At 43.4% G+C, this 12,194-nt stretch overlaps 1 protein-coding gene across 1 annotated transcript in view; it reads right to left on the bottom strand.

The window, feature by feature from the left end:
* Positions 1–1,271: 1,271 nt before the first annotated feature.
* Positions 1,272–12,194, bottom strand: part of LOC138676860 (tetraspanin-15-like) — a 284,359-nt gene continuing 273,436 nt past the window's right edge. The window contains exon 8 of the mRNA XM_069766526.1: positions 1,272–3,702. Within this exon, the coding sequence (XP_069622627.1) occupies positions 3,625–3,702 (78 nt within the window). The 3' untranslated portion in view covers positions 1,272–3,624. The remainder of the gene's footprint in view (positions 3,703–12,194) is intronic.

Raw genomic sequence — 12,194 nt, forward strand, 5'->3', positions numbered from 1 at the left:
ATGGTGGACATTATTACAGGAAGGAGTCCATGATGGTAGACATTATTACAGGAAGGAGTCCATGATGGTGGACATTATTACAGGAAGGAGTCCATGATGGTGGACATTATTACAGGAAGGAGTCCATGATGGTGGACATTATTACAGGAAGGAGTCAGGAACGGGGACATTATTATAGGATGGGGGATATTATTACATAGGGGAGAACACACATTTTTATAGTATCTCGAATGTTGCAAGGGCTCATACATCTGACCAACATGCAGGTGGAGGTCCAGATCCAAAATTTGGAACCGGGACCCATTGGACTTCAGTTACGGCACTGAACAGCGTGCATAACAGTATCGCAAGGAGAAAGTCACTGCTTTCCAAAAAGAACTGTGCTGCCTGTCTGCAGCTTGCTAAAGATCCCCTTGACAAGCTAAATAGAACTTTCTTTGGTTTAAATAAGAGTTGTATTTGGAGAAACAAAAACACAGCATTATGTTATAAAAACCTCATACTATTTACGAAACATGGTAATGGCAGTATCAGGGTTGGGCTTCTTTTGATGCATGCTCAATACTGTATATATAGTATCCACCCCATCAATCAGATATTGATGATCTATCCTAAGGATAGGCCATAAAATTCTGGACAAATTTTAAAAGACCCAAAGGCCTTATTCGCATGCAGTTTAGGTTCAGATTTTGAATACATTTTCACGTGCCAAAATTACAACTGGATACAAAACGTTAGAATTTGTCTTCCTTTAGGATCCATTCTAATTTACAAATGGGATAAACACATTTTTAGACTCCATACACAGAGATAAGCCTCCACTTAGCAGAGCGAGTCGGGATAGTTACCAGCAGAACGATCAGCTGAACCATTGTTTTGGCCGACTGCTATCTAAACTTTATGGGAGGCTTGTGTCGGCAAGGGATATCTCACATGGTACTGCAATGCTATATTTTATTTTGTATTTTTTTAAACTGTTGTATCATGATCTACCACAAGATGGCGCAGGTTGCACACCAACATTTAATATGTATCAGTTCACACATGCTACTGTATATGGCAGCAATTAAATTATCTTTCAACCAACACCATAATGAACATTACATCAGTAATTCTTAGGCTGTTTACCATAATAGACATCTTAAGAAAAATTTACCCTCTTGAAGAATCCCTACAATAGGTCAATGTGAGCTCTTCCAAGGCACTTATACTCAAGATTGAAGGAACATCCGATTTCATGTTGTACTATATTTTTATATTTTATTTATTTTAGTTGCTTATATAGCTTAATTAATTCCACAGTGCTTTACAGAAATAATTATGTAACACGGTTGCATCCTGCACTTAAACTGCAATCTGTTTGCTCTGTCAAATTTTAATAACAGAGAACTACTGCCCTAAAGAAGCTTATTAACAATAATAATACTTTTATTTATTGTATTATTAAGATAAATTCCTATTGTGGGAGGTGAATGCCATAGGAGTCATTTCACATATTTCAACTTGTGATAAAAGCTTGTTTGTAGCTGGGCCCTTGAGGCCAAATTTTTGGTCAGAGCTTAGCGCCAAGGGATAATATGCTTTTTTGTTGGGCAGTCCCAACAAAGCGCACTGTCAGTATGCATTGTAAGGAGATAACCTGGTGAGCAGACACCCTTTCCCGAAGGTGACGTTACTTTCAGGGCGGGGCTGGTCTTTGCTTTTCCTTCTTCTTTCAATCCATTCTGACAGTGCGCTCTCTTGCTGGCTCATCACAGCCAGTGAGGGAGCGCACTGTCACTGTTCATTAAAAAGAATAGTGCACAGTGCCAAGAACTTACTGAGCATGCGTCGGAATTGATAACCAACAAATGCTCAGCAGTGGAGGGACCAGCCCAGCCCCTGAAACTGACGTCAGAGATGAAAATTCGCTTTAGGATGGGGGAAGAGGCTGCAGCAATGGGGATGCACCTGGGATTCTCAAACCAAAAGTTATGAAAATGGAAGCAGATACAAATAAACAGAGAGAAGATAGAGGGAACAGTAAGGAATTTTTAGTTAAAGTATATTATACAAGCAATTAGATTATTACATTAAATAGATAAAGATTATAATTAAATCAGTGTTAGTTTTGGACCATCCCTTTAAGGCAATACTAAATAGAGTGACTAATTGAAATTCTTATTATAAAGTAGTACAAGAAATAACGAGAAAAGGGAGGGAATTAACCATGCTGTTGTGGAGGGTTTATATAAACCAACTTACCAGTAAGTCTATTTCTATTTTCTCAAATAACCTTCCACAAGAGCACCACACGAGAAATATCAACGATTTATGTTAGGGAGGGACAATAGCTTGGAGGACTTTTCTCCTAAAGGCTAGATCTTAGATATACATTAAGTCTAGTCTATAATGTTTGGAGAAGGTATGGACTGAGGACCAGGTAGCAGCGTTGCAGATCTGCTCGATGGAAGCGTTTGCTTTCTCAGCACAGGAGACAGACACGGCTCTAGTGGACTGAGCCATACGTTTTTCCCGGGGCCGAGAGGTTCTGACTTTGATATTTCTCGAAAATTACTTTCTTCATTCAGTTTTTAATAGTGCTTTTTGATGTCTTCTTCCCTTTATTTTGGTCGTAGATGAAAAGATTCTGATCCCTCCTCCTAGATTGTGTTTGCTGAAGGTAATGAAGGACCACTCTTCGCACGTCTAAGGAATGACACTCTTCCTCTTTAGCATTTGCTGGATTTTGTCAGAAGGAAGAATAATTTCCTGTGATCTGTGGAATTCTGAGACCAACCTGGGCAAAAAAGATGTTTCAAGTCGGAAGACAAGTCTATCATCCAGAATTCTCAAATAGGGTTCTTTAATTGAGAGGGCGTGAAGTGAAGTTCACTTACTCTCCGCAGTGGTAATTGCTACCAGGAAGGCTATTTTCCAAGATAGTCTGTCCAGTTTTAACAAGGATAAGGGTTCAAATGCAGGTAGCGCCAGACATTTGAGAAAGATATTTAGATCCCAGGTCAGGATTAGGTTAGTCAATGTTGGATGTAGACAGGGAGACACAATCATGAACCTTTTTACCCAGTGAGGATCTGCTAAGCTTTGTTAAAAAAATTAGCTCAGGGCTGCAACATGTACTTCAAGGGTGCTAGGTTTGAGGCCCTTTTCCAGACCTTGTTGTAGGGAGTCTAGAAATTGGCGGTCCGGATGATGGGAGTCTGGAGAACTAGACGCACACCAAGATAAAAAAGGTTTTGCCATGATAATGGCATAGCATGATAAATGGCATTTGTTACTGGTTTCCTATGTTTCTGGAGAGTCTGTATGACTTTGTCTGAGCGGTCTCTAGTTTTCAGGATTGTGAACTCAGATGCCAGGCAGCCAGACACCACAGGTTTCCGGGGTCCAGGTGGTAAATCGGACCCTGATGAAGAAGGTTTCTGATTGGTGGGAGAATCAGGGGACCTTATAACCTCAAGTTGTTCAACGTACAGAACCAGCTTCTCTTCAGCCAGAGAGGTGCTATAAAGATTACCTAGACTTTCTTGGTTCTTATTTTATGTAGTGTTTTTGGTAGGACCAGAATTGATGGAAATGCCTATGATAGTTTGACTTTTCATGGGTGGGCGAACGTGTTAACCACTAGGCAGGCATCCTTTGGGTTTTGCGAGAAGTACTGATCCACCTTTGCATTCTGGTGACTTGTAAGAAGATCTGCGTCTGGATAATAATAATAACAATAATTTTATTTCTATAGCGCCGACATATTCCGCAGCACTTTACATTTTAGAGGGGACTTGTACATACAATAGACATTACAGCATAACAATAAGCACATAGATCAAAACAGATACCAAGAGGAATGAGGGCCCTGCTCGCAAGCTTGCAATCTATGAGGAAAAGGTGGATGCTAACAAATGCTTTAGTTGTTCGGACCAGCCATAGTGTAAGAATTGGGTGTTCACGCAATGCTGCGTGAACCGGTTATCAGCCTAATGTAACAGTACAGACACAGAGGGTTATTAAATGCATAAAGTGTATGAGAACATGATGCGAGGAACCTGGTTATGGCAAAAATTTTGAATGGGCAACACAGGGATAGTTAGGTTAAAGCATTGAGGCAGTAGGCCAGTCTGAACAAATGCATTTTTAGGGCACTCTTAAAACTGTGTGGATTGGGGATTAATTGTACTAACCTGGGTAGTGCATTCCAAAGAATTGGTGCAGCATGTGAAAAGTCTTCGAGACGGGAGTAGGAGATTCTGATTATTGAGGATGCTAACCTCAGGTCATTAGCAGGACGGAGGGCATGGGCAGGATGGTAGATTAAGATGAGGGAGGAGATGTAGGGTGGTGCTGAACCATGGAGTGCTTTGTGGGTGAGGGTAATAAGTTTGTACTGGATGGGTAACCAGTGTAATGACTGGCACAAGGTAGAGGCATCGGTGTAGCGATTGGTGAGGAATATGATCCTGGCTGCAGCATTCAGGACAAATTGAAGAGGGGAGAGTAAGGTAAGAGGGAGACCGATTAGTAGAGCGTTACAATAGTCCAGATGAGAATGAATAAGAGAAACAGTGAGATTTTTTGAGAGTTCAAAGTAAGAAAGGGTCGAATTCTAGAAATGTTTTTGAGGTGCAGATAACAAGAGCGAGCCAGTGATCGGATGTGGGGGGTGAATGAAAGCTCTGAATCAAGTATGACCCCAAGACAGCGGGCGTGTTGCTGGGGAGTAATGGAGGAACCACATACGGAAATGGCAATGTCGGGCATAGGCACATTAGTAGAGGGAGGAAACACAAGGAATTCAGTTTTTGACAGGTTTAGTCTCAGATAGAGGGAGGACATGATGTTAGAGACAGCGGTAAGACAGTCAGTAATATTTTCTAAAAAGGCAGGCGTGATGTCAGGAGTAGAAGTGTATAATTGGGTGTCATCAGCATAGAGATGGTACTGGGAACCAAATCTACTAATTGTTTGACCAATAGAGGCAGTATACAAAGAGAAGAGGAGGGGGCCTAGAACCAATCCTTGAGGAAGTCCAACAGTAAGGGAAAGATGAGAGGAGGAGCCAGCAAAAGATACCAGGAGAGAACGGTGTCCTTGAGGCCGATGGAGCTGAGAATAGTGAGGAGGAGCTGATGATCTACAATCTACATTGTCGAATGCTGCAGAGAGATCCAAGAGAATTAGCAGAGAGCAGTGACCATTAGATTTAGCTGTTAGCAGATAATTAGAGACTTAAGTGAGGGCAGTTTCAGTAGATTGTAAAGAGCGGAAACCGAATTGTAGAGGGTCGAATAGAAAGTTACCTGAGAGATAGCGGATAAGATTGGAATCGACCAGGCGTTCCTGGAGTTTAGAGATGAAGGGAAGATTAGCGACAGGTCTATAGTTAGCAACACAGTTTTGGTCGAGGAATGGTTTTTTAAGTAATGGATGTATGATGGCATGCTTAAATGAGAAGGGAAAGATACCAGAGGAGAGAGAGAGGTTGAATATTTTTATTAGGTGGGTGGTGACAGTAGGGTAAAGGGACTTGAGGAGATGTGATGGAATGGGGTCACTGGTGCAAGTGGTGATGCGAGAAGGAGCCTGATTACTTCTTCTGTGACTGGTTAAAATTCAGAGTGAGCTAGATGGAGTGGGGGAGGGAGGAGAGTGCATGCTATGAGGGGTTTGGGAGAAAATTTCCTGTCGGATATGGTCAGTTTTTTTCTTTGAAATAATTGGCCAGATCGTCAGCGTGGAGATCTGTGGTTTGGGCCTGCACTCTTGGGTTGAGTAGGGAATGAAACGTATTTTGATTTATTGGATTGTGAGGTGATGAGGGTGTTGAAATAGGTTTGTTTGAAGAGTTTATATGTTGTATGTTTTAAGCATAAACTTATAATGGATGAAATCTTCTGGTAGATTGGATTTTCTCCACTGACGTTCGGTGCACTGTTGTGAATTCAGTTTTGGGCTCCCTCCGGTGGTTGTAGAGGGTAATGCAGTTGTGCCTGGACTGCAGGATTGGACAGGTGTATCTACTAATTGCAAAACTGACTGGGGTATATAGCCTTGCAGGACTCTTTAGTCCCTGCCAGTTGTCCATTGTTTATGGAGGATTCACATCCCTTTTGGTCTCTCCTGTTCGCTGTGCTTTTCTTCAAAGATAAGTCCTGGCTTTGTTTTTGCTGTCCACCTGCTGTGGACCTTATAGTTCTGTGCATATTCATGTTTTTGTCTTGCCCAGCTTTGTCTGTGAAGGATTTTTTGCAGCCAAGCTGTGTCTCTGGAGATGCAGATATACCCCCATGTCTTTAGTCAGATGTGGTGATTCGTATGTTCTGTGGTGGATATTTTCTAGTGTTTTTATACTGACCGCATAGTACTCTGTTCTATTCTTTCTTTTTAGCTAGTATGGCCTCCTATGCTAAAATCTGATTTCATATCTGCGTATGTTATTTCTCTCTCCACTCAAAGTCAATATTTGTGGGGGCTATCTGTCCTTTGGGGATTTTCTCTGAGGCAAGATAGGTTTCATGTTTCTGTCTTTAGGGGAAGTTAGATCTTAGGCTGTGCCGAGGGGTCTAGGGAGTGTTAGCTACCCCCCACGGCTACTTCTAGTTGCACTGCTAGGTTCAGGGTTTGCGGTCAGTACAGGGACCACCTTCTCCAGAGTACGTCTCATGCTGCTCCTAGGCCACCAGATCATAACAGTACAACTGGCCAACAATGAGTTAATTGCATCTCAGAAGAAGGGAGGGAAGCTTTTGAGCCATTTTTTTTTCCTTAGCCTGTTTGGTATTATCCTCCCTCTTTATCTCTGGGTGGCTACAGAATCTAGTATTAACATGAATGTTCAGGAGTTAGTTTCTCGGGTGGATCAGCTTGCTGCTAGGGTACAGGGTATTTCAGATTTTATTGTTCAGACTCCTGCCTTAGAACCTAAGATTCCCACTCCTGATTTATTCTTTGGTGACAGATCCAAATTTTTGAGTTTCAAAAATAACTGTAAACTGTTTTTTGCATTAAGACCCCGGTCTTCTGGTGATCCTATTCAGCAGGTTAAAATCATCATATCTCTGCTGCGTGGTGACCCACAGGATTGGGCATTTTCCCTGGAAACTGGCAATCCTGCTTTGCTTAATGTTGATTCGTTCTTTCAGGCATTGGGGTTGTTGTATGATGAGCCTAATTCTGTGGATCAGGCTGAGAAAATCTTGTTGGCCCTGTGTCAAGGTCAAGAAGCGGCAGAATCGTATTGCCAGAAATTTAGAAAATGGTCTGTACTGACTAAATGGAATGAGGATGCCTTGGCAGCAATTTTCAGAAAGGGTCTTTTTGAATCCGTTAAAGATGTTATGGTGGGGTTCCCCACGCCTACTGGTCTTAGTGATTCTATGTCTCTGGCCATTCAGATTGATCGGCGCTTGCGCGAGCGCAGAGTTGTGCACACTGTGGCTTTATCCTCTGAGCGGAGCCCTGAGCCTATGCAGTGTGATAGGATTTTGTCTAGAGCTGAACGTCAAAGATTCAGGCATCAGAATAGGTTGTGTTTTTACTGCGGCGATTCTGCTCATGTTATTTCTGATTGCCCTAAGCGTACAAAGAGAATCGCTAGTTCTGTTGCCATCAGTACTATACAACCTAAATTTCTGTTATCTGTGACCTTGATCTGCTCATTATCATCATTTTCTGTCATGGCATTTGTGGATTCAGGCGTTGCTCTGAACTTAATGGACTTAGAATTTGCCAGACGTTGTGGTTGTCCCTTGCAGCCTTTGCAGAACCCTATTCCTTTGAGGGGCATTGATGCTACACCGTTGGCTAAAAATAAACCTCAGTTTTGGACACAGCTGACCATGCGCATGGCGCCAGCCCATCAGGAAGATTGTCGTTTTCTGGTGTTGCATAATTTGCATGATGATATTGTGCTGGGTTTTCCATGGTTGCAGCTACATAATCCGGTGTTAGATTGGAAATCCATGTCTGTGACTAGTTGGGGTTGTCAGGGGGTTCATGATCAGGTTCCTTTGATGTCAATTTCCTCTTCCCCCTCTTCTGAAATTCCTGAGTTTTTGTCAGACTTCCAGGATGTATTCGATGAGCCCAAATCCAGTCCCCTTCCTCCGCATAGAGACTGTGATTGTGCTATTGACTTGATTCCAGGTTGTAAGTTCCCTAAGGGCCGACTTTTCAACCTGTCTGTGCCAGAACATATCGCCATGCGGAGCTATATTAAGGAGTCTTTGGAGAAGGGGCATATTCGGCCACCTTCTTCACCGTTGGGAGCGGGGTTCTTTTTTGTTGCCAAGAAGGATGGCTCTTTGAGACCCTGTATTGATTATCGCCTCTTGAATAAGATCACGGTCAAATTTCAATACCCCTTGCCTTTGCTTACTGATTTGTTTGCTAGGATTAAGGGGGCTAGCTGGTTTACTAAGATTGACCTTCGAGGGGCATATAATCTTATTCGTATTAAGCAGGGTGACGAATGGAAAGCTGCATTTAATACGCCCGAAGACCATTTTGAATACCTTGTGATGCCATTCGGACTCTCTAATGCCCCATCTGTGTTCCAATCCTTCATGCATGATATCTTTCGGAGTTATCTTGATAAATTCATGGTTGTATATTTGGATGATATTTTGATTTTTTCCAATGATTGGGAGTCTCATGTGAAACAGGTCAGGATGGTATTTCAGATCCTCCGTAATAATGCTTTATTTGTGAAGGGGTCAAAGTGCCTCTTTGGAGTGCAGAAGGTTTCTTTTTTGGGTTTCATTTTTTCTCCCTCATCTATAGAAATGGATCCGGTTAAGGTTCAGGCCATTCATGATTGGATTCAGCCCACATCTGTGAAGAGCCTTCAGAATTTCTTGGGCTTTGCTAATTTTTATCGTCGTTTCATTGCCAACTTCTCCAGTGTGGTTAAACCTCTGACCGATTTGACCAAGAAAGGCGCTGATGTGACGAATTGGTCCTCCGCGGCTGTTTCTGCCTTTCAGGAGCTTAAACGCCGATTTACTTCTGCCCCTGTGTTGCGTCAGCCAGATGTTTCTCTTCCATTTCAGGTTGAGGTTGACGCGTCTGAGATTGGGGCAGGGGCCGTTTTGTCTCAGAGGAATTCTGATGGTTCCTTGATGAAACCGTGTGCCTTCTTTTCTCGGAAGTTTTCGCCTGCGGAACACAATTATGATGTCGGCAATCGGGAGTTGTTGGCTATGAAGTGGGCATTTGAGGAGTGGCAACATTGGCTTGAGGGGGCCAAGCACCGTATTGTGGTCCTGACCGATCATAAGAATCTGATTTACCTCGAGTCTGCCAAACGGCTGAATCCTAGACAGGCTCGATGGTCCCTGTTCTTCTCCCGTTTTGATTTTGTGGTCTCGTACATTCCTGGTACTAAGAATGTTAAGGCGGATGCCCTCTCTAGGAGTTTTTTTCCTGATTCCCCTGGGGTTCTTGAGCCGGTCGGCATTTTGAAGGAAGGGGTGATTCTTTCTGCCATCTCCCCTGATTTGCGATGGGTTCTTCAGGAATTTCAGGCTAATAAACCTGACCGCTGTCCTGTGGGGAAACTGTTTGTTCCTGATAGATGGACTAGTAAAGTGATTTCTGAGGTTCATTGTTCTATGTTGGCTGGCCATCCTGGGATTTTTGGTACCAGAGATTTGGTTAGTAGGTCCTTTTGGTGGCCTTCTTTGTCGCGGGATGTGCGTTCTTTTGTGCAGTCCTGTGGGATTTGTGCACGGGCTAAGCCTTGCTGTTCCCGCTCTAGTGGGTTGCTTTTGCCATTACCGGTCCCCGAGAGGCCCTGGACGCATATTTTCATGGATTTTATTTCCGATCTTCCTGTTTCCCAAAGAATGTCGGTTATCTGGGTTGTCTGTGACCGATTTTCTAAGATGGTTCATTTGGTGCCTTTGCCTAAATTGCCTTCTTCTTCTGATTTGGTTCCGTTGTTTTTTCAGCATGTGGTACATTTGCATGGTATTCCAGAGAATATTGTGTCCGACAGAGGTTCCCAGTTTGTTTCTAGGTTTTGGCGGGCCTTTTGTGCCAAGCTGGGCATTGATTTGTCTTTTTCTTCTGCATTTCATCCTCAGACAAATGGCCAGACTGAGCGAACTAATCAGACTTTGGAGACCTATTTGAGATGCTTTGTGTCTGCTGATCAGGATGATTGAGTGGCTTTTTTGCCATTGGCCGAGTTTGCCCTTAATAATCGGGCTAGTTCGGCTACTTTGGTTTCGCCTTTTTTTTGTAATTTTGGTTTTCATCCTCGTTTTTCTTCTGGGCAGGTTGTCTTCTGACCTTCCTGGTGTGGATTCTGTGGTCGACAGGTTGCAGCAGATTTGGGCTCATGTGGTGGACAATTTGGTGTTGTCTCAGGAGGAGGCTGAACGTTTTGCTAACCATCGTCGGTGTGTTGGTTCCCGGCTTCGGGTTGGGGATCTGGTTTGGTTATCTTCCCGTCATGTTCCTATGAAGGTTTCTTCCCTTAAGTTTAAGCCTCGATTTATTGGTCCTTATAGGATTTCTGAGATTATTAATCTGGTGTCCTTTCGCCTGGCGCTCCCGGCCTCTTTTGCTATTCATAATGTCTTCCATAGATCTTTGTTGCGGAAATATGTGGAGCCGGTTGTTCCCTCTGTTGATCCTCCGGCCCCTGTGTTGGTCGATGGGGAGTTGGAATATGTGGTTGAGAAGATTTTGGATTCTCGTTTTTCGAGGCGGAAGCTTCAGTACCTTGTCAAATGGAAGGGTTATGGCCAGGAGGATAATTCTTGGGTTTCTGCCTCTGATGTCCATGCCGCTGATTTGGTTCGTACCTTTCATCGGGCTCATCCTGATCGGCCTGGGGGCTCTGGTGAGGGTTCGGTGACCCCTCCTCAAGGGGGGAGTACTGTTGTGAATTCAGCTTTTGGGCTCCCTCCGGTGATTGTAGAGGGTAATGCAGTTGTGCCTGGACTGCAGGATTGGACAGGTGTATCTACTAATTGCAAAACTGACTGGGGTATATAGCTTTGCAGGACTCTTTAGTCCCTGCCAGTTGTCCATTGTTTATGGAGGATTCACATCCCTTCTGGTCTCTCCTGTTCGCTGTGCTTTTCTTCAAAGATAAGTCCTGGCTTTGTTTTTGCTGTCCACCTGCTGTGGAACTTATAGTTCTGTGCATATTCATGTTTTTGTCTTGTCCAGCTTTGTCTGTGAAGGATTTTTTGCAGCCAAGCTGTGTCTCTGGAGATGCAGATATACCCCCATGTCTTTAGTCAGATGTGGTGATTCGTATGTTCTGTGGTGGATATTTTCTAGTGTTTTTATACTGACCGCATAGTACTCTGTTCTATTCTTTCTTTTTAGCTAGTATGGCCTCCTATGCTAAAATCTGATTTCATATCTGCGTATGTTATTTCCCTCTCCACTCAAAGTCAATATTTGTGGGGGGCTATCTATCCTTTGGGGATTTTCTCTGAGGCAAGATAGGTTTCATGTTTCTGTCTTTAGGGGAAGTTAGATCTTAGGCTGTGCCGAGGGGTCTAAGGAGTGTTAGGTACCCCCCATGGCTACTTCTAGTTGCGCTGCTAGGTTCAGGGTTTGCGGTCAGTACAGGGACCACCTTCTCCAGAGTACGTCTCATGCTGCTCCTAGGCCACCAGATCATAACAGTGCACCTGGAGCACGGCTGTAGGAAACGTGTTTGCAGCATGTGCCAGGGTTGTCGCCATCTGTGCCATGTTGTTCTATGTATAAGAGGTGCAGCATCGTCCAGGGCATGTTGCAGTGTTTAATTAAAATGCTCCAGTGCAGAATCGGAACATGAGAGGGACGAGATAGGGGTCAATGTTAACTGCAAGTACTTCACAAATTTCTGGGTTACATGCAGGATTCAGTTGCAATAGATTAAGTGAGTTAAATACCATTACAAAAGCTTGCTAAGATGGCTAGCAGTGACTGGATACATGCAGGATTCAGTTGTTGGATGACCCCATCTTCTAGTTAACATTAGGAAGACTTCTGAATTTAAACTTCATTCGTCTGGATGTACATCTCTTCTGCTCAGAAAGTTGACTTGGATGTTGGTCGAGCCTTTTATATGGAGAGCAAGAAAAGATTCTTGTTGATATTGTTTTTAGGCCTTTGTGCTTCCCTGATGACAGAGGTGAGTAACTATGGTCATGTTGTCCGAGTAGATCCTTATACGGGTGCCCTGAATTATG

Source organism: Ranitomeya imitator, chromosome 4, assembly GCF_032444005.1.
Source record: "Ranitomeya imitator isolate aRanImi1 chromosome 4, aRanImi1.pri, whole genome shotgun sequence".
NCBI lineage: Eukaryota > Metazoa > Chordata > Amphibia > Anura > Dendrobatidae > Ranitomeya > Ranitomeya imitator.